Genomic DNA, 22,272 nt, shown 5'->3' with positions numbered 1-22,272 from the left:
CTAGACTGGTTGACTAGGACTGCTTTAAATGATGTGCACATGTTTATCACATGCTATGGGGAAAACAGTGTTTGTGTAGTGCACTGATTTATCCAAAAGGGGTCACCGTTGCCATTATATTATTTAAGTCTACTCAAATGTTCTATCAACCCCATAGTGTTAGGGGTTGATAGAACATTTAAGTCTAATAAATGTTATATCAACCCCTAACACTATGACTGCCGACAACGCAATCAGTGCATGGCCTACCGTGGATGGGCGTAAAGGTGTCTCCAACTCTTCGTTTCTCCTGGCAGCTGTTTTTGCTCATGAAACCCGGACCATTTTGTACACTGAAGGCTCAATCAGTAACCAAAACGCCATCAGGTGATCGTAGCTAGAAAATCTGATGACAAAGGAGACAGACATGTCATCTATTTTTAATAGAATAAAATAAAATTCTGTGTTAAAATCGTAACCATGATTCAATGATAATAAACAATAATAAACAGCAAAGACGAATTATCATTTCATAAACTGACCAAATTAAGATAAAAATAGACTGGCTACACGTCATTTTGTTTCATAATTGCCATAAATGTAACCAATAATGTGTCGGTGTGATTGAAAATAGCCTTACCTGGTGTAGAAACAGATGTCAGCATCAGAGCTAGCAAACCGCTGTAACCCAAACTCTCTCTGGATACACAGCTCCTGTATCTACTTCTTGAGCTCCTCGATTTTTTTAACCATGTCCTCCACACCAGATGCAGACATGTCAAGTGCAGCTGGCTCGGGTTTTGGGCAGTAATCATGGTCCATCGAGAAATCGATGTTATGCTCATGCTCGTCGCTGTTTCACTTGGCCACTCAGCTCTCTCCCACACACTGCTGCGCGGTGTTTTGATGTTATATCCGTTCCACTCAAACAGTGTCGGTACAGCACCTTTTACAAGCCTTCTTCTACCATCTGGAGTGGTTGGCTCAATAAGATTATCAAACACAAAGTGTCGGCTACAAACCTTTGTGTGAGAGGTGATCGTGAATTTATCCTGGCGAATGTTTACTAGCCATCGCCTCCTCAGGCCAGGATCAGACGGAAAGTTTTGAAAGTTGAGCTCACCATTACATTTAGAAGACACTGAACAAAGTGGTACATAGCAGTGTACGGAGTATTTACTCTCCTGTCTTTGGAAATGTGCAGTCTTGAAAACTTTCTTTCTCGCACTCATTTTCAGACGATCGAAAACCGATGTCACAGGCTCTCTAAGAAGCTAGCGGAGTAGATAGGTGGTATTATATAAAACAAGAAATACATCATAGAGCTTAGTGCATCCAGTGCATAGGTCTTTAATTCATTCATTCAGAAAAAGGGCAAAGAAAATGCACTTATAAAATGAAAATTGTTTTTTCTCTTTATCCTTACAGTAAAATAAAAAAATGTCTGGGTTTGTCCTCTTGCTCAGTCAGGTCTATTCCTCTCATATGATCCCCCTTGAGTGGGGAAACCTTTGTAAATGTGGGATAATGGCGCCCTCAAGTGTTCAGTTATACACAAAACAAGAAAAGGATGACAAAAAACACAATTATTTACGTTTTAATCTCCTTTTATGTAAACATCGTAGATGGACAGAGTACAATACTATAGTGCTCAAGTGAAAAAGTAAAAGTACCAGCACAGTTACTTAGTAAATCCAATGGTCTAAAAAACTACTGAAGTTAATGTAATTGATTTCAAATCTACTTTCAGTACTGAGTAATCAAAAGTCACTTTTATACTGGAGAGTTTGGGGTTAAAAAAAAAGAATCTGATCTTTAATTGCAGGGCAAACAAACACAAGAATATGAATCTCCAAACTAGCTAGTTTAATTAAAGGCACACATTTATAAGAGGTGGAATGAAAAAATACATTTTAATATAATGTGGATTCATTCTGTCATTGTAATTTTCCCTTACAGTCATTTGGTCATGTATCTACAACTATAATATGCCAAACACCTGTCCAGCTTGGACATTCTCTTTTGACCAATGATTTTGACTCAACAGATGCAATTTAGATATAAAAAAATGTGTCTTCATATGGAGTAGAGAGTGCCAAATTACAAAAATAAATCTATAAAAGAATAAGCAAATAAAACTGGAAATATATAGATGAAAAAATAAAATAAAAAATAATATTGCTATATAAAGCAATATTAATCAAAAAATGAATCAATAAAAGAAAAGGGGAATAAAAGTAGAAATATAAAGACAAATATATAAAATAAAAGCAAAGGAAAAATGCACAGAAAAATGTCGTTGTGCGCAGGCACAGGAGAAACATGGCGGTGGCAAATTTGACAAGAGAACTTTTAAAACTTGCTCAAGTTACAGAACAAGATGAATATGATTGAGAATATGTTTTGAGGACGGTAGAGGACATAATGGAGAGTGTTGGTACTATGCGTGCGATGACCAACACAGACATCGATGAGGTTGTGTGGCGATATCTTGGGTCTGTGTGTCGGCCGGTGTCACAGATTAACTGGTGTTGAATTAAGTGAGGCAGATGTTAAGGGGTGTGACTTTGACGGTTTGTGTTTACCTTCCAAAATAGCGCTGAAAATGCAGTGATATCCAAAGTTATACAGAAGGAAAATTAAAATGACTTCTAAAAAAATCCCACCACTGACGTTGGTATGGGAGGTTGATGGTTCAAATTTCAGTCAGTACAGAATCAATATCCAGTTTGGGCCCTTCATTAAAGTCCTTGACTAGTACACAAAAAGCTACTTAGTTACAGGAGCATAAGTAGTATTTTGTTAGTAAGAAAGTATCTAGATTTAGTAATAAGTATTTTGTAACTTTCCATGTCTGGTAAATGTATGCTGTGAATGTTTGGTTTTATCCCCCACAGTCTTCACTGCCCTCTAATTCAAAAAGTGTCTTTAGGAAATGGTCTGGATCTGTCTCAAGTCCAGATATCCATAATTTAAGCAGATATTAATCTGTTTTTATCCATTTCCCACTGAGCATACAGCAGTGTTTCAGTTTTGCCAACATGTCACATACTGGAAGAGACGTCAGTGCGTACACTCTATTGTCTTTGAGAAAAAAAAAATTATTTTGGAAAAAATAATCTGACTGCATTTTTTCCCCACAGTATTGTGATTGTGATTTAATATGCCCTCAATCTTTAAGTTCCTCATGTTACGTTTTTCTCAACAAACAAGCAATAAAATATTCTATATTATAACAAATGCAATATTTGGTTGATTAAACAAGGCTGGAAAATATAATATCTAATGTGTCGAGTAGTTTTAGGCTGGACCAACAGACTGCCGTCAGCTAAGGTTTTTTTCTTGATTTATTCTCATTCCTTACTCTTTTAAGTGTTTTTCAGGACCGATATCTGTTAGTATGTTTATCTTCAAACTTTAAATTAGGGCTGCAACGATTAGTCGCCATAATCGTTTATGTCGTCTATAAAAATTAGTCGACACAGAAATTCAAGTGTCGATGCATCGTTTTATTTTTTTGATATTGGTAAAATCAAATACCGGCTGGTAAAAACTCATCTGTACTTGCAGTTCACTACTCAAAGAAGAGAGCCAGCTTCACACCAGAACATGTTGACATGCTTACGTTGCTGCACTGAAATTTAAAGAAATTATAATTAGGGCTGGGACTTTATCGCATTGATTAAGATTAATTAATTACAGAAAAAATAACGCAACAAAAAAATAACACATTTAACCGCAATTTATTTTTGCACTCTAAACAGTGCGGAACGTTTCTCATTGCATGAGTTCCCGGTACACCCGTAAAACTGACTTACAGGACACAACATGAGAAACAACATGGAATCCGATGAGAAGTTGTTGCTGGGTTTGGTGGGCGGAAAATTTAGGACCAAGAATTTGCCTATCACCGGAGCTCTTCTAGCCTCTGCTACCACCTCATTGCCAAACATGCTGCAGCTAGCACAGACAACGTTCCTAGTTCGAGCAGGCAGTGTTGCCAGTCCACACTCAACAAGATGACTGGGTTCAGAGCCAAAATGAGTAAGTCCCAACTGACAAATTAACACACTCACTGGCGAAATGGATTGCAGTGAACTGTCAACCACTCTCAGTGGTAGAAGATCAGGGGATACAAGCGGTGCTACAGATAGCGTCGTCTGACCCAAATTATGAACTGCCATGCAGAAAGACAGATTCAAACAAAATTCATCAGCTGATGGATCATTTTTGTTTCTGTGTTTTTTTTCAAAGCCATTTATGGTAAAAGGGGACTTTATGTTTAACTGTTGGTCTGTGCCAAGGATATTATGATGATGAAAGATGATTTCAATCAATGCAATCATAATATTCCTTATTCATATTGCACTTTATGTTAACACTCAGTGATGAAAATCAACATGATTTTGTTGTTTAAGCTCATTTCTATTCATTGATTCAGTCATATACCAAAATCCATTTAAATTGAAAAATGTTGCTTCTTGTGTCAAATACTGATATGCGACTAATTAAGATTAATTAATTACAAAGCCTCTAATTAATTAGATTATTTTTTTAATCAAGTCCCACCACTAATTATAGTCTATTGTTCAGCCACTTGGGCTGGAAGTTTGATTTGTTAACATTAAGCTTTAATTGTACTTTTGGACTTTGGATGGGCTATTTGCTTTATTTATTTTCATGGACAAACCAGTCACTTTAAAGTAAGTCATTCTTTAGTTATTTATAACCTGCAAGGCAGGTGAACTGCTACTATTTAAATTGCTATTTACATAAAATGGGGATCAAAATAGTATGCCAAATAACCGCGATCAATCGACTAATCGGAAAATGTATTGATAGATTAGTCGACATAAAAAAAAAAATCATTAGTTGCAGCCCTACTTTAAATTCTGTGTTTAAAGGACTAAAGTTTTAGGTCTGAACTACATTTAACTATCAGTATTGTCACCTGTATCAGCTACAGTTTATTTGTAAATATTAGCAAAAATTTAATATCATGCATCCTTGTGAAATGTTGTATTTATGAGAATGATGATTTTACATTTGTCTTGTTATAGTCTGTATACAAAAACAAGAGAAGCAGGACTTTTAGCAAATAATCAAAAAAACTGAGCACATCAGTGTTTGCATGTGTCGAGCACATCTCTGCTGCAAAACAAACTTTTAAATTGGTATTTTGAAACACAATTTCAGGTCAAAGAAACGTTGCATCTACTGTGATTTCAAAGTTGCAGTAGGCTATATTGCAGTTTTATTGATTAAAAGCCCTCAGGCCAGAAAAATAAATGTTATATGTTATAATGGGCTCGTTTTACCCAAGAGAGTCCAGGATGAAGTCCAAGTGACAGCTGCCTTCTTCAGTGGCCACCCAGAAATGATAACAGCTCTGTTTCAGCAAAAGGTCCGTGCACTAGGAGGTAAAATACTACATGAGCAGATGATATGAAGGAAGAGGTACAGAGAAAAGAGAAGAAGCACACAGACTCCCTTTACTTCTGCTGCTATGGCTGTCTGAGCTTTTCTCAACTCGATAAGCAAAAACATTTACCCTGTTCAAGGTACAGAAAACAAAGAGTAACTCACTGTATTTTACATGAAGACACACAAATTTCTCTGTAAAACAAAGAGTTAAGCTTTACCAAATGAGATAAAACGGTTTAGTGAAACTTAGCCTGCTATACTGAAAAAAGGCAACATGTACATCCACCTAGCATGGCTGCTAATTAGCGCTTAGCTTAATTAGCGATTAGCATGCTAACTACATTGATTCTGTTAATTAAACGTAAGTTTTACACATGGAGCATAAACCACGGTACAGAAAACATTTCATATGAATTGTTAACGCTCACCAAGCAGAGGAAATATGAGCAGGTGGTCTGGAGCAACAGATACAGAGCCTGGAGAAGCAGAACTCAGCTTCTTCTACCTTCTTCTTCGGTTTTATGGCGGTTGGAGTTAAAGGCTCCGTGTGTGTGACGTCACAGCCCCTCCCTTCCTGTGTTCATCCCTGTCTTACTCAGAGCAGATGCAGCTGTGAGAGGTTCAGAGTTAGAGGCTGTTTGTCTTGTTACTGAGCTGAGTGGTGAAGGGTGTCCACGAGAATCAAGTAATAATAAGAGCTTTTAGTTAATTCCTGTAATGATTATGTGAAGAAGTAAAGAACTAGTGCTTAGCATTAGCATCCGCGATTAGCATTAACGGTTAGCATGCTAGCTAGAAGAATAGTAGGTAAATGCATTTCTAGCACCTATATGTTCCCTTAATATTGCTAACATGCACACCCTTATTCTCAGCCTATGTTTTGTGCTAGGCGTGTTATTTGGGTTCTCCTTGCTATTTAATGCTAGCTTATAAAGTGTATTGTAAAAGATAGCAATGGAAACAGACAGTGTCTGATTTGTGTTTATTGTTTTACAGACCACACAGGCACTCATAGTTATGACTAAAGCCTCAAATGCAATGTTCATCCTCAATTGGTTCATCCTGGTCCTCACCAACAGTTGCATTAGCGCCCCCTTTCATTATGGAGTTCTGGCTCTGATTATGGATTTAATAATACCAAGAAGACACATATCCATCCTTACCCAGTATAAATATAGTAACCTGATTAACCCAAATAAATATACAATAAACCTACACTAATACCAGCTGTTCTTCATTCTTTTATATCCTGCCTTCCCTCATATCCTGTTAAACAGCCCTGTGCTCCTTAAATATTCTAACAGCTTCCTATGATGTGTCCTATCACCATGTTCAGTAATCCTTTTAGTGCTATTCCTCACTCCTACTCCCATCAGCTCCCTCCTCACCTCCCTCTGTGTATTATACCTCCTACACCTCAGAATCATGTTCTATTGACTCCTCTTCCTGACACTCCTCACACAAGCCAGTGTCATGCTTCCCCATTAATTTCAACATTTTGTTAAAGGCAGTGTCCTACCCTTAGTCTTGTCATCATCATCTCTTTTCTTCTACTCTTACTGCCAATCCTTGAAGCTCTGAAATTTTGTTGAATCTGGTACAGGTGTCTTCCTCTGTACTCTCTGTCCCACATGCTTTGCTAAATCTGATTAATTTACACTTTTCAGTTCTGTCTTGCTTATGCATACTTGTGTTTCAACCGTTTTTGCCCTCAGTGCCCTCTTCGCCAACTTGTCTGCCTCTTCATTCCCTCGCACCCCTACGTGTGCTGGCACCCAAAGGAATGTGACCTGGGCCCCCCTTGTTGTGTATTCTTGTGACTGTGTGCAGAACCTGATACAGGATGTCTGAGTGAAATGATGTGATACCCTCAAGAACTGATGCCAAATCTGAGCATAACTATCTTCTTTTCTGATGTTATTTCCACCCTTTTTAATGCCACCAACAGCGCCACCATCTCTGCTGTGTACACCCCTAACCCATCACCTGTTCTTTTATATATGCCCACTCCTTTTCCTGGTTTTGTCACCCTGAATCCTGTCTGGATTTTTGCCCTGTCCATGTACACCTGCACAAAGTCATCATATTCTTGATTTATCAGATAGCTGAATGCACTCAGTAGGTCCACAGTTTTCTTCCCTGTCCTTTCAATTTCAAGCAGCAATAAGTCAACTCTCGGACACAGTAGTCTCCATGGAGCCTCTTTAGGATAAACCACTGGTGGGCTTATCAGTAGTCTTTCAATTGATGGTTCCTTTGCTATTTTATTGCCTTATTATGGCTGGCTCAAATGCTGCAGTTACTAATGGAAACCACACACAATGGATTCAATCATAATATAACTTTTATTGAAGTTTTAAACAGGATATAACTAAACAAAACCTGAGCACACACAAATGAGGTGCTGCTGCTGCAAGGTGGGGAGAGAGAGTGAGCTGGTTAGCAGATCCTGCCTAAATAGACTCTGGGTCATTAACCACAGGGGCAGACAACAAGGTAAAATCAGCAGTCAACAAAAGAAGCACCAAAATAAAACAGGAAGCACTCGTCAGACAGTCCTCCTTCCAAGTGAAGTCTTTCCCTCTCATACAATTCCCTTAGAGTTTGGATACTGCTGTGGATGTGTGATAATGGCGCCCTCAAGTGTTCAATCATACACAAAACAAGAAAAGGCTCAAATGGTTAATATAGTTTATGTTCTGATCCTCTACTATGTACATTTCATAGGTGGAGAGAGTACAGTGATGTAGTACTCAAGTTAAGAAGTACAACAGCACCAATGCTTAGATATAAGTGTAGGTGGGTAACATCTGTTATAAACAACAGGTTATTGATGTTACAGGATATTCTGTGAGACTTTTTATTGTGTCTCATCTAAAAACCTGAATGACAGCTAAAAATCTAAAAACTATATCAAGGTACATAAGCTGGTTCATATGAAGAGTCTGGAGCCTCAGTCAGGACTTAGTGCATGATTAAGTTCATGACATCATGAAATCTCAATAGTCCCATGGTCAGCACCATGGACAGCTCTAATAGTGACAACAGTGAGAGTTTAGAGCAGGGGTGTCAAACTCGATCACAGCAGGGGCCGGATTCTGAATTGAGGTCTAACCTGAGGGCTTAACAGGGTCAACATTTAACCATAACTGTCAACTCAACTTCACCAGTGATAAATTATGGGCAAAAAAAACTACTGGAATTAAAAAAGTCAAAATGAGACAGATAAAGAGCTCAAACTCTGAGATCAAAAAGTCAAATGAATGAGTTCAGAAAGCAAAAACATATTAAAAGTCAAAATAATGTTTTTAATAAGTAAATATATGAGATATAAAGTCACAATAATGTTTTTATATGTAAATTTATGAGTTAAAGTAATGAGTTTAAAAGGTCAAAATACTAGTTCAAATTATAGATTTTGAGGCTAACAGGTAAAAATATGAGATTAAAAGTCAAAGTTAGGAATCAGAAGGTCAAAACATACAATGAAGTTTGAAATATTTAATTAAAAAGGTCAAAATAGGACTTAAAATTAAAAATCGTGAATCCAAAAGTGAAAATGTGTGATGAAAGTTAAAATTATGAAATGAAAAGGTTAAGATATGAGATTAAAAAGTCAAAATCATAGGTTTAAGTCGTGATTCTGAGTTGCAATATTGAAAGTTTGAAATGAAAACACAAATTAATTTTTTCCCCACATTCTATTCAAAAAAAATTTTACTCTTTAGTTTTTCATATTTTTTATGACTTAACAAGAATATTTTAAATCATCAAGGTTAAATTTACATTTTTAAAGTGGAGGAAATCTGCAGACATCATACCGGGAGGGGCACTTACAATAAAAATATGATATGATCCTGCGGGCAGGGTATAACTGGGCCAGATTTGGCCTCTAGGCCTTGAGTTTGACACCCATGGTTCAGAGGGCATTAATCTACTCTCTCACTTCTGTTTACCAAGTTTACAACTGAGGCAGGAACACAGTTTACAAGAACATTATATGACGATGGACTACATAAACCTACATACAAACTCTGTGTGTGCATTAAGAGAAAGCAGGTTCAAGAGGTCACGTGTCTAGGACTACTCAATGCATAATCATTACAATGCATTACAATGTTTACACTTTAAAATATGTGGTACTATTTCGTGGCCTGGAAGTGCAGCACAATATTACAAATCTTACAAATTTTACAAATCTTGAAATAATTTAACAGTAACAAGAACATTATTACCTTTCATGACACAAAATTACATTTTGTCAGAAGAATTTATGGAGTACACACAAATTTAGATTTTACAAAACATGTTTACAAATGATGAAAATAAATGTACATAAAAATATGTTTAGAAATGAGGAAATATGAATTTTACAAAACATTTTAACAAATGAAATAAATTTACAGAAAACAATGTTTACAAAGAAGGAACTAAATTGCCATAAAATATGTTTAAAAATAAGGAAATAAACTGACATAAAATATATGTTTACAAAGAATAAACAAATTACATTTTAAAGACACTCACAAATGAGGAAAGAAATTAAACAACAAAAACAAAGTTACAAAAACGTTTTGAAAAACATTTTTTTTCTGAAGTGTTTTCTGATTCATAAAATTGATTTAGTATTTTTTTTCCGCTTGCAAATTGGTTTTTGTAAAAAGTAAATTGCATTAAATAAAAAAAAAATGCACATGAGTCATCACAGGGGCGGGAGTCTTAAAGTTTAAAATGGCGGTCTTTAGGTACCATTAGTTTCAAGATCCCACATGTAATTGTAAGACTGATAAGCAATGTTTTTCAATTTAGGAAATAATGCACAGTATCCTGCATGACCTTTTAAACCTGTAGGAAAAGTACATTAAGATGATGATCTCGTCTCATTACTTTCAGTGAGAAGCTGTTCCAATAATCCTGCACAAGTGTTGGTGACAGAGAGCGCAGATACAATGAAGGTAAAGTGTTTGTACAAATCTTGCTGTATTAAATGAGGTTTCCTCACCTTCCTAGACCTAAACTGTGTATGAAGTTATGAGGGGATGTTTTTCTCCTTCAGTAAAGGAAACCAGTGATGAGGATGTAGTCGCTGAATCTTACACCGAGGAAGCAGCAGAGACTCACAGCATGGATGTCTGTCAACAGAGAAATGGTAAAATAAAGCTTCCTCTTGTAAGCTCTATTGGTCAGCAGTTTAAAATAAAATCCTGTTCATAGCTAGAAATCTTATTTCAACAGTGTCTTGTGCTGTAGAGACAACAGTCTGTAACATCTGTACCTGTGCTACAGATGAACTCTAAGTGAGTGAATGAAATCAGTTTGAAAAACATTTAAAAATCAAATAAAGAGTGTCTGGTTGGTGCTCGCAGAAAGGACCATAACGTACAAAAGATGTTTCAATGGACACTCTCCTATAAGCAGATCCAAAACAGAAACTGGAGCACAAGAGTCACTTTGATGCAATTCATCAGGTGCAGAGGACTGATGTTTTGATATGCACTTAATCTTCGTTACACTCAAATAGTCGTGGTTTGAGAATCAGCACCTGCAGGGCGTGGACAGCTCTGTTTCACCTCTGTGACCTTGTAGTGCAGAAGGAGGAATTATTCTGTTTAAACAGAGCTGGTCTGTTAAAATGAAACTTTCTATCAGATGACTGTTCATGTTAACGTACAGGTTTATAGTCTGATCACAGATGACTCTCAGTCTCCCTCGTCTTCATGTTTTTTCATCGACAAATCCGTTCAGAAAGTTCGTTGGGGGGGTCTAGTTATTTGTTTGAGACTTCCTATCTTTGGCCTGTCCTATTTACTGGAGTTCTGAACAACATTTACATTCCCTAAGAAGTTTATGGGATTGGAATGACTTCCAGTTATTAGTCAAGCCCTCAGGCATTGCTAGGGAAAAGGAATTGTTGCTTTAGTAAAGCTTTCTATTTTGATTGCAAAATGAATTAAAGGATAAATCAGTGTCCTTTTATTTTTTTATTTATTTTGGCAAGTGACCATGGTATAAAGAAATTGGGGGAAGATTGCTGACTGGACAAATGTTCAGGAGATGATCACTGACACCCTGCACAATGAAGGGAAGACACAAAAGAAGCTGGTTGTTCACAGAGTGCTGTATCCAAGCACATGAATGGAAAGTTGAATGGAAGGACGACATGTGGTTAAAAAAAGAAGCACAGGCAACAGGAATAACCGCAGCCTTGAGAGGATTGTTAAACGAAGCCCATTCAAGATGAGTCAGTGCTTCAAGAGCCACCACGCACAGGTGGATCCAGGATTGGACTTCACCTGGTGTCAAGCCACTCCAGAACCAGAGATGTCAGAGACGTCTTACCTGGGCTAAGGACAGAAGAGACTGGGCCGTTGCTCAGAGGTCCACAGTCCTCTTCTCAGACGAAAGCACATTTAGCATTTAATTTGGAAATCAAGGTCTAAGAGTCTGGAGGAAGAGAGTAGTCCAGTGTAAAGTTTCCACAGTCAGTGGTGGTTTGGGGAGTCATGTCATCTGCTGGTGTTGGTCCACTGTGTTTTATCAGGTCAAAGGTCAGCGCAGCCATCTACCAGGAAGTTTTGGAGCACTTCATGCTTCCCTATGCTGATACAGGAATCCTGATTTCATCTTCCAGCAGGACTTGACACCTGCCTACACTGCCAAAAGTTCCAAAACCTGGTTTAAGGACCCTGGTGTCTCTGTGGTTGATTGGACAGCAAACTGGCCTGACCTGAACCCCATAGAGAATCTATGGTCTATTGTGAAGAGGAAGATGAGAGACACCAGACCCAGCAATGTAGACGACCTGAAGGCTGCTGTCAGAGCAATCTGGTCTTCATATCACCTGAGCAGTGCCACAGGCTGATCACCCCCATGCCACGCTGCATTGCTGCAGTAATTCATGCAAAAGGAGCCAGACCAAGTACTGAGTGCTGTACACGTTCATACGTTTTAGTAGTCCAACGTGTCTGTGTTAAAAATACTTTTTTTAATTGGTTTTAAGCGATATTCTAATTTTCCGAGATACTAAACTTTGGGTTTTCATTATCTGTAAGCCATAATCATCAAAATGAAAGGAAATTAACACTTGAAATATATCATTCTGTGTGTAATGAGTCTATGTATGAATTTCATTTTTTGAATTGAATTACTGAAATAAATCAAGTTTTTGATGATATTCTAATTTATTGAGATGCACCCACCAAACATTTCCTGGGAGAGGATCCCTAAAACTCCAAATATGAAATAATCTAATGTCATTATTTAACTTTCTGTCTCTGTAACTTTAATAAATGTAAACATCAGAGCTTCATTGCAGTTTGTAAAATATATTTTCTTTGGAGATTCTGTTGATACAAATTTTTCATATAAGGGGCCAGCTTCTTTTCTCATTTGTCTAGTACTACTTCTCTTAAAAATGCAAAGGTGACTGGTTATAAAAATGCAATATTTCTTATTAGAGTACTCGATTACAAAAATAATCTATTACTGTAGTCCTGCTTCTAACCCATTTCTGCTACTTTTAAAATCCAATTTCACCACCTTATCCACATTTTTTGCCATTATTAATCCATTTCAATTCTGTTTCTAATAAAAGGGATTTATATTTTTAAGAGGACTACTTACTACACAAATGAATAAAATATATATTTGTTTCTTACAAATAAAAGTGGTTATTATTCAGGTCAAGTATAGAATATGTTTTTCACAGCTTAACTTCACAATGGACCATGGTAGTGCTGACCTCCATGGGCCCCCAGGGTGACTTGGTCCCAAAGACTGATGAGGTGGCTGTTGAGTATCCCAGTACCTGTGGTTGGCAAAGGAAAAAAAAAATTACTAACAGGTGGAAGTCAAACAGTAGTGCCAGCTTTCTCTAGCTTACATGTAAACGTACAACACAAGCATAACACTGTTGCTGATTCTCTTTCATGCACCCCGTAGAGTGGCTTAGGGTGTTGTCTTTGATGGTACCCTGTTTGGATACCCAAGTTATTTTTAGTCTTTGTAGTTAAGTGTATTTTTTGTGTAGATGTATTTTGAAATTTTGGTATCTGTGATCCCTTTGGGGCCCCCCGTCTGAAGGGAGGGGGTGTGATGTCCATGACATCATGTGATGTTTGGTATTGTCAGCCTGAGTGTGTCCAGCCTGTGTCTGTGAGTGCAGCTCCTTGATTAGAGTAATGTCACACACCTGGGCCCAGTGTGTTGAGGTTATTTAAGCTCCTGCAGTCACACATTCACTCTCTCTCTGACCTGGCCTCCACAGGTATACCACACTTTGGTTTACTTATGTTAGATTAGGTTGAGCTTTAGTTAAGTTTGCATTTTACAACATTTACACACATTATCTTCACTCATGCACATCCCACACTGCTGACTTTACTGACTTACAGACTTCATGCTGTAAATATTTAATCTGTTCTAATTTGAAGTAACTAACCTTTAATTCGCATGCCATGATATTTGGGCATAAGATAGTCGAGTAATAATCTAGTTAAAGTGTTAGTGAGCTAACGCCGCCCACTTAAAGATTCAAAAAATGCACAGGAAGTGAGCAGTTTGGTACTGAGAGGAGAGAGGGGAAAAGGATAGGGTTGTTCAGATACTGTACCAGTATCTGAAATACATCCGCTAATGCTTAAAATGCAGGTATTGGTATCGGCGAGTACATAGGTTTATGCACTAATCCAATACCATTTAGTTTAACTTCATATTTTGCTTTTTAGCCATGCTAACTGTTAGCGCTATAAACCAGAAATCTATTCTTCTTCACTGCCACTGTATTAATGGGCTTCTGTTTTTAGCTGCAGTGGCAGCGAAGGAGAACCAAGAGACCTGCTGCAGATACAACAAATGTTGTCTGCGTGGCAGTTTTTCTCAGAGTGTGATCGTAAAAACGCCTTTCTGACCGGCGCTGTCGTACGAGACAAGAAGTGAGTTTATAAAAAAATTACTTAACTTTTGAACCAAAAGTCGTCGCCTCTAACCTGTTTTTCCTTTTGAAACTAGCTGTTGTGTTTTCCCATTGACACTATTAATGCCAATATTTAACTTCTTTTTATCCATTTTTTATCAAATCGAAATCATTTATTACCGCTAGCTAGAATGCTAACCACCATTTTGTTTCTCTCTGAGCGTCTGTCAGCCAATAGCAGGCTGTTTCGTAATATGACAGTGCACAAAATAGCAGAAAGCCGATTACTTTGCTGTGGTGCACAAATGAAGTCCTCCAGAATATGTCAGCTCCTAGTACTGTATGTCCCTTTACTTCTCAAAGTTTAGACTTTTTCTGAGAGAAGATTAATGTCTGATAAAGATTTACAGTTATAATCCTGATGTTCTGTTCCTAGTATGGCCTTCCTTTTTATTTTAATTTATTTTTTTAAGAGTTTTAACATTCAGGCTGTTTGGGGTGAGTAATTTCATCATAACAGCTCAAATCTTAAACACTATTTGAGAATGATTTTGATGTTCTTTCTATTGACATATGCTGTTCTTCCCTAAAGAACAAGATGAAGATTATAAGGATGGAGGAGATTGTCCAGAAGGTGAAGGAGCTGTGGAGGGCCCCAGACCAGAAATTCTGGGGTCAAGTCTGTAACGAGCTGGGGATACCACAAAATAAGAACGCTTGTTACAGACTTAAGAAGGCCTTCGCATCCCATAAGGTTTGTGTTTCCTTATCTAATTTTTAAACAAAAGATATTATGATTGACTTCTGACAATTACTTTAAATTTATTGAAGTTTGTCTTTTTTTTTCATTCTAGGTTTCTTATAGGTACTTGCTTGGTGTTACATGTATTTATTCAAGATTAACCAAATGAAACATCATTTCAAACAAGCAGGACACAGAAACAAGCTAGAGTAGTCAGTATAGGTGGTCAGATTTTGTGTGTAAATATAATAAATCATCAAATTAAAATGATAGAAAGAATGTAATGAGTATTGTTTTTTTTTTTAACTCCACTGCCCTTGTAAACTGTGGTTTGTCAAATTCTTCAGAAATAAGGCCACTGGAACTGTCAAGGAACTGTTGATTGTCTTGATTGTCCAAATCTAAATTCATAAATAGTTGATGATGGTGGTTATCAATCTGATAATTATGTTGTTGATGAACTGGAGCTCAGAGAGATAAAGTTCTTTAAAGCAGTGAAATATGCCTCACTGCTCCAGTATGGCATTATTAAACATAGAAGAAACATCACAGAGGTTTTAAAGCATTACTTGGTGTTTGAGAATAATAAAAGGCTTATATCAGCTTGAATATTTTCCACAGAGCCGTCAGAGACAGCCCAGCTGGAGGATGTCGGGGTCCAGCCCTGGGGTCAGGGAGGAGTGCCTAGCACAGGGAACCTCATAGGTACGCATCAGACCCCTTTGCCCTTTTCAACAGTTTATACAGAATTTACTAGGGATTTAAAGACAAAGTTCTGTCACTGAAACTAAAACAAAAGCTGACACTGAGGGTCAGGGGTGCCAAAAAGGGGAGAATAAGGAGAAGGATTCTAGGGGCCCATGATTGACAGGGGCCCAGAGAGGCCCCTCATACAATTATAATACTGACAAAATAATATGACACTCAGTAATAAGTGTACAATCACACATATATTTTATTTACAATGTATTGGTAACACTAAGTTTATTTGTTTTGGAAACATTTCTCAACGCCCGCCCCCCCTCTCTATTTATGTAAAATGGTTCAGTCCACCTGCCCTGTGAGGCAGCTTGCAGAGCGCTAACCTAACACAGACAGTGAGTGGAGGAGGAGACGGCAGGATGCCTCAAAAGTCAGGGAGTTAAAATAGAAAAGAAAAAAGGTCAGGCATGAAAAAGAAGCAGAGGGTCGACAGTACGTCACCCAGTTCTTTCATAGGCAAGGTGGGTCTGTTAGTGGTCCATGTGATGGAAACTTCTGGAACATGAGCCTGTTGTCTATTCCTAACTTTGTACATACTTTATAAGCTAGCTCACTTTCTCCCCATAAAAGCTCATATTTCTGAAGGAAACTCTGGATTTATACATTTCACTGTTTTAGTTAAATAATCAATGCAGGCAAATGTTGAACAAGCTGCTCTGTTCATATCTAATCAAAGAATGACTCATGTTCCAAACAGACACATCAAGAGCAGCAGCTGTCTGTCTGTCAGTCCCTCCCTGTCCCACCTGAACAAGCCCAAGTACCCGCCGAGGAAGGAGGTGAGCAGCTGTGTGTTAAATTCATTGATTACTATGGAGAAAAAAACATTAAAGAATAAAACATCGTTCTGAAATAATGGTTTAAAAAGCATCAGCTATCTCTGAAATATGTTTGGTCAGTAGTTTGGGACTCTTCCCCCCTGTTTTGCAGTAGGAACAGAGATCATTTCTAGTGCATGCAGACTGGGTGGCTGCTCTCAATCCAATCAGACAAACGTTTACATTTTCTGGAAATCAGAAGATTTAATAACAACAACCACATAGCCTCATAGATGTATTTTTTCACCACAAATCTAATGCCAACACCTGTGAGTCTACAGTTTTATAGATAAATTAAACCTGCATGTGGGGCTACAAGAGGGAGACAGTGAGCAGTGGAGTACTGGTAGTAAAATCACATTTTCCTTCGTTATTTTTGGTCAAATCACTGAAAACACCATTAAGTAAAACAAAATGGTGAGGCCACCTGAAATGGTGATTATGATATTACAAATGGTATTACATTATAGGAAATACTATATAATCTGACCCTACTTTACATAGTTTAACATCTGCTGCTGATATTATTCATTATCATTATTATTTATTTTTATCTATTTTATGTATTTTTGTTTGCTTGTTGCATCCTGTTCCATAGATGTTCAAACTACAATAAATTATAAAAGGCAACTGGCCATTTTGTTTTTGATGGTGTTTTCATCTGAGATTTTATCTGTTTCTCCTCAGATGATAATTGCATTTCATTTTAATGGAAGAGGTTATTTTGTATTTAAGTTTTGTATTTTCAGGTAATTAGTCTTAAGAGAATTCTATGTTCAAGTATTTAAAGAAAGAGATGGGTTTTTGATTATAGAGTATCAGTCTTTCAGCAAATAACTGAATCTAAATTAATTTTATTGTATTTTCAGTGCTTCCCCTACCAAGTAACTGTCATGTTGTTCTTTTCACAAATATGGGAATGATAGTCAAAAATATCATTAAAATGCATAGTTTTATGTAAAACGGTATCAAAATTTTCCGACGGCCGGGGCGAGCCAGTAGTTGAGTAGTTAGGGCGTGCACCATGTATGCAGGTGGCCCAGGTTCGAATCCGGCCTGTGGCACCATTTCCTGCATGTCTCACCCTGCTCTCTTCCCTGTTTCCGAATCTATCCACTGTCCTCCTATCTCTAATAAAGGCACGAAAAAGCCCAAAAATAAATCTTTACCCAAAAAAAAAAAAAAAAAAAAAAAATTCTGACGGCCAAACGGCCGGCTGTGGGGGGCCCAGTAAGGTTTCTTTTCATGGGGCCTAAAATCCCTGGCGGCGCCCCTATTTGGCCATAAAATAGTCAGGTAATCTAGTTAAAGTGAACCCCCCGCTCAAAGCTAACTCCGCCCATTTAAAGATTCCAAAAAATGCACAGGAAGTGAGCAGTTTGGTACTGAGAGGAGAGAGGGGAAAAGGATAGGGTTGTTCTAATACTGTACCAGTATCTGAAATACATCCGCTAATGCTTAAAATGCAGGTTTTGTTATCAGCGAGTACACGAGTTTATGCACAGATACCGTTTGGTTTAACTTTATACTTTGGTTTGTTTAGCCATGCTAACTGTTAGCGCTATAAACCAGAAATCTATTCTTCTTTGCTGCCACTGTATGAACGGGCTTCTGTTTTTAGCTGCAGCGGCAGCGAAGAAAGAACCAAGAGACCTGCTGCAGCTACAAAGAATGTTGTCTGCATGACAGTTTTTCTCAGTGTGTGATTGTAAAAACGCCTTTCAGCCCGGCGCTGTCGTACAAGACAAGAAGTGAGTTCATAAAAAATTATGTAACTTTTGAACCATAAGTTGTCGCCTCTCACCTGTTTTTCCTCTTGAAGGTTACCGTTGTTTTCCCATTGACGCTATTGATGCCGATATTTAACGTCTTTTTATCCATTTTATTCAAATTGCAATCATTTGTTACCACTAGCTCAGAAACTAACCACCATTTTGTTTCTCTCAGTAAGTGTCTGTCAGCCAATAGCAGGCTGTTTCATAATCATGTGATGTTGCACAAAATAGCAGAAAGCAGATTACCTTGATGTGGTGCACAAATCAAGTCCTCCAGAATTTATATCAGCTCCTAGTACTGTATGTCCCTTTACTTCTCAAAGTTTAGACTTTTTCTGAGAAAAGATTAATGTCTGATAAAGATTTACAGTTATAATCCTTATGTTCTGTTCCTAGTATGGCCTTCCTTTTTATTTAAATTTATTCTTTTAACAGAGTTTTAACATTCAGGCTGTTTGGGGTGAGTAATTTTATCATAACAGCTCAAATCTTAAACACTATTTGAGAATGATTTTACACATATGTTCTTTCTATTGACATCTGCTGTTCTTCCCTAAGAACAAATCAAAGACCATCAGGGCAGAGGAGATCGTGAGCAAGGTGAAGGAGCTGGGGAGGGCTCCAGATGATGAATTCTGGGGTCAAGTCGGTAACGAGCTGGGGATACCACAAAATAAGAACGCTCTTTACAGACTTTAGAAGGCCTTTGCAGCTCATAAGGTTTGTGTTTCCTTATCTAATTTTTAAACAAGAAGATATTAAGATTAAGATTTCATTCTAGGTTTTTTATACGTACTTGCTTGGTGTTACATGTATTTATACAAGATTAACCAAATGAAACATCATTTCAAACAAGCAGGACACAGAAACAAGCTAGAGTAGTCAGTATAGGGGGTCAGATTTTGTGTGTAAATATAATAAACCATCAAATTAAAATGATAGAAAGAATGTAATGAGAATTATTTGTTTTTTTATTAAGTCTGTCCTTGTAAACTGTGGTTTGTCAAATTCTTCAGAAATAAGGCCAACATGTATGTTGTCTGTGTCAGCAGCACAACTGTCTGATCATCAACAGTACTTAGAAATGAGCTGTCAGTACACAGTCTGAAAGCTGCACTTTCAGCTGAAATCCATCATTTTTGTCCCAGCAGGATGTGTCTGAGCATTGATAAGAGGAACTGATTAAGTTGATTGTGGTTTCATTTCAGTTTAATTCCCATCCATAATTATCAGAACCATTCCAACTATACCTATTACAGTAACAGTCCGCTGTCACTAACTTGTGACCTCAGGCATTTGGTAGAGATGAGCTGAGATGTTGGCATCTACATTGTCTCTAATAGTCATTTCTCTCCCACCCAGTGAGGTCCATCTATTATATCTTATTTCACACCAGTAGGCTAAATATTCTTAAGATGATGAATATGAAGCTTTTTCTTATTTAACCACATTTAAAGCCTCAATGGCTATGGCATCCAAGCAAACTTCAGATTTATGTAAAAAAAAAAGAATGCAAAAAAAGATTCTAGGCAGGGAAATAACATGACTGTCTTTGTCCTTCATCCCATGAAGAAAGAGACTTCAGCTGAAGTCAGTCTGTTGGTCCATCATTGTATTTGTTCATACAGCCAATATTCAGAACTGATACAGGCAGATTTTCATATCTAAAATACCAGCTGTAAGTATGGGCAGAAAATATCTGCAGATTCAATAACTGACTTTTTCAGCCATAATCTGAGATTGATATCATGCTGATAATATCTCCCATCCCTACTTATGTCTGCACACCCTGTAAACAGAGGCTGCTGTCTGAGAGTCAAATCCATCCATGCTTCTCCTCAGTTTGTGACTCTATCCGCTGTGCTATTTCTCAAATCAAAGCGTAAAAACCCCCAAATAAACGGAGCAAAATAGAGAATAATGAGCCTGATAGTAAAAGGAGTATTCCAAAGACTTTGTATTCATTTGAGTTTTTGCTTCTCTAACAGGTGCCGATATTGACGCCCTCTGCGTTGGTCCTGGCTTCCTGGAAAGGAAGGAGTTTTTCACCTCCTCCTATGATAAACTTAAAGCCCAGAAAGAGGTCAAAGACCTTCTGGTAAGCCATACACACAATTCAGTCCATGCAAGTCAAAGCAACTTTCCTTCCTTGTACAAGTTATTAACACAAATGCTGTTTCTGTAGGCGATTGAAGATGCCTTCATGCCAGTGATCAGACTCACCTATGATGGAATGGAGGTCAATTATCTGGAGCATAAGGAAAAACGTGTATTCAGCTGTATATCTGAGTTCAGGTCTTTGTTTGCATGTGTTGTAGTGACTGGTTTGTGCTTGTGTTATATTTAGATGGACCTATTGTACGCCTGTGTGCATCAGAGGAGCGTCCCAGAGAACAGAAACCTCCTTGACGACAAGTTTGTGAAGGCCATGGATAAGCAGTGTGTGAGGAGTCTTAATGGTAAGTATCCAGTGAAGCCCTGGTTACCAAATGCAGTGTAGAAGCATTTAGTGAGTATCTAGTCCACCCTGTTACTGTGGCCTTCTGTATTAACCTCTGTCTTATTTGTGTGTTTTAGGCTATCTGGTCACAGAGGAGATCCTCCGAAGTGTGCCGAGTGTTTTTACCTGTTGGCTGACTTTGAGCTGTCAAGATGTGGGCCAAATGTGAGTTACAGCGCTACATCTAGTTCATCTTTCTAGTGTGAACATGTTGATGCTTATTCTGAAGTTAGTCCTGTGAACAGTGATTCATCATCAACATAAAAACATTTAGATTTGTTGGCTTTCATTGTCAACAGAAGCACAAGCCAGTAACAGCATCTGCATACACACACAATGAGGTCAAAAAAAAGTAGAATTCCTTGATCCTCTTTCATACCACGTTTTAAAAATAGACTTTCTCTGTGATTTTTATTCACTGATAACTGACTTTCATAAACCCTGTTATGTGAAAGTTATAGTTGGGTTTTCTGGTATCGTGTCACTCTACAACTGAAGATATCACGTCTCCACATTTAAAATATAAAGTAAAAGGATTATACGATGCTCTAAAAGCTAACAAATGTGGTTAAACATCACCAACCAATGCAAATATTCTACATTTTTCTTATTCAAACAACCTGGTATTTTCAGTGTAGGAAGACTGCAAAGTTAGGAAACAGTAATTGCCACTTTTACTCTGTAATTCCCTGTCTTTGAATATTTCAGTCATTTTTGTGACATCTGCATAACAGCCAGAGCCTTTTAGTGAAATAATCAATGTAGAGATCAACTTTATGTGTAGTGTTTTATCAGCACAGCAGATTTGTCCATGTGGTGTCAATTTAAAAAATGTAAGAGTAGATTCATCGGTGGCTACCCTGTATGAAAGTGTTTATTCTAAATAGGCCGTCTTCAAACAAACCGATGGACTCTTGTTATTAACTGCTATGAGTTACAACAGCTTTCCTTATGACGTAAAAATATCAAAAGTCACAGGAAGCAGTTGCAGCGATTTAATAAACATCAGAACAAGTCTTTTCTTTATTTGGAGAACATAGTGAATTGCACATCTCAGACCTTTTCCTGCTTTTCTTGCATCTCTTTAGGCCGTATGATTTATTCCAACAAGCTGGGCTTCCTCGGTGGAGTTTCCTGGGCCATCATGGTGGCGAGAATCTGCCAATTGTAACCCAGCGTATCAGCATCCACTCTGGTGCACAAATTCAAAGTTTTCAACACGTGGTGAGTTGTCTCCTTCTTGGTGTCGATTTTAAGAGTCAGAGCTTTCTTGACATTAAGTTTGAAAAGATAAAACCTCGTAAATATTTGCTGAGAAATGCAGTAGAGAATCAGATGATCAGAAATGTGTCATTTTC

The 22,272-nt window shown here is 37.6% G+C and overlaps 1 protein-coding gene and 1 long non-coding RNA gene across 4 annotated transcripts in view; both read left to right on the top strand.

Moving 5' to 3' along the window:
* The first annotated feature begins 16,516 nt into the window (after positions 1 to 16,516).
* Positions 16,517 to 19,048, top strand: LOC121504149. The gene is made up of 3 exons (XR_005991436.1): positions 16,517 to 16,600; positions 18,850 to 18,874; positions 18,973 to 19,048. It is a non-coding gene; the product is annotated as an uncharacterized LOC121504149 (long non-coding RNA).
* Positions 19,049 to 19,083: 35 nt separating this feature from the next.
* The window catches only part of LOC121504999 (poly(A) polymerase type 3-like), a 46,162-nt gene continuing 42,973 nt past the window's right edge, over positions 19,084 to 22,272 (top strand). For all 3 annotated transcript variants that reach the window (XR_005991501.1, XR_005991500.1, XM_041780113.1), the window contains exons 1-6: positions 19,084 to 19,134; positions 20,403 to 20,512; positions 20,600 to 20,653; positions 20,762 to 20,873; positions 20,992 to 21,079; positions 22,003 to 22,138. Coding sequence is in view for 1 of the 3 variants with exons in the window: in XM_041780113.1 (XP_041636047.1) it covers positions 20,618 to 20,653; positions 20,762 to 20,873; positions 20,992 to 21,079; positions 22,003 to 22,138 (372 nt within the window). In the remaining 2 variants the exon portion in view is untranslated. The remainder of the gene's footprint in view (positions 19,135 to 20,402; positions 20,513 to 20,599; positions 20,654 to 20,761; positions 20,874 to 20,991; positions 21,080 to 22,002; positions 22,139 to 22,272) is intronic.

The sequence above is a fragment of the Cheilinus undulatus genome, linkage group 22, assembly GCF_018320785.1.
Source record: "Cheilinus undulatus linkage group 22, ASM1832078v1, whole genome shotgun sequence".
Taxonomy (NCBI): domain Eukaryota; kingdom Metazoa; phylum Chordata; class Actinopteri; order Labriformes; family Labridae; genus Cheilinus; species Cheilinus undulatus.
Note: the sequence above shows the minus strand (reverse complement) of the source record. Positions and strands in the feature narration are given on the sequence as shown.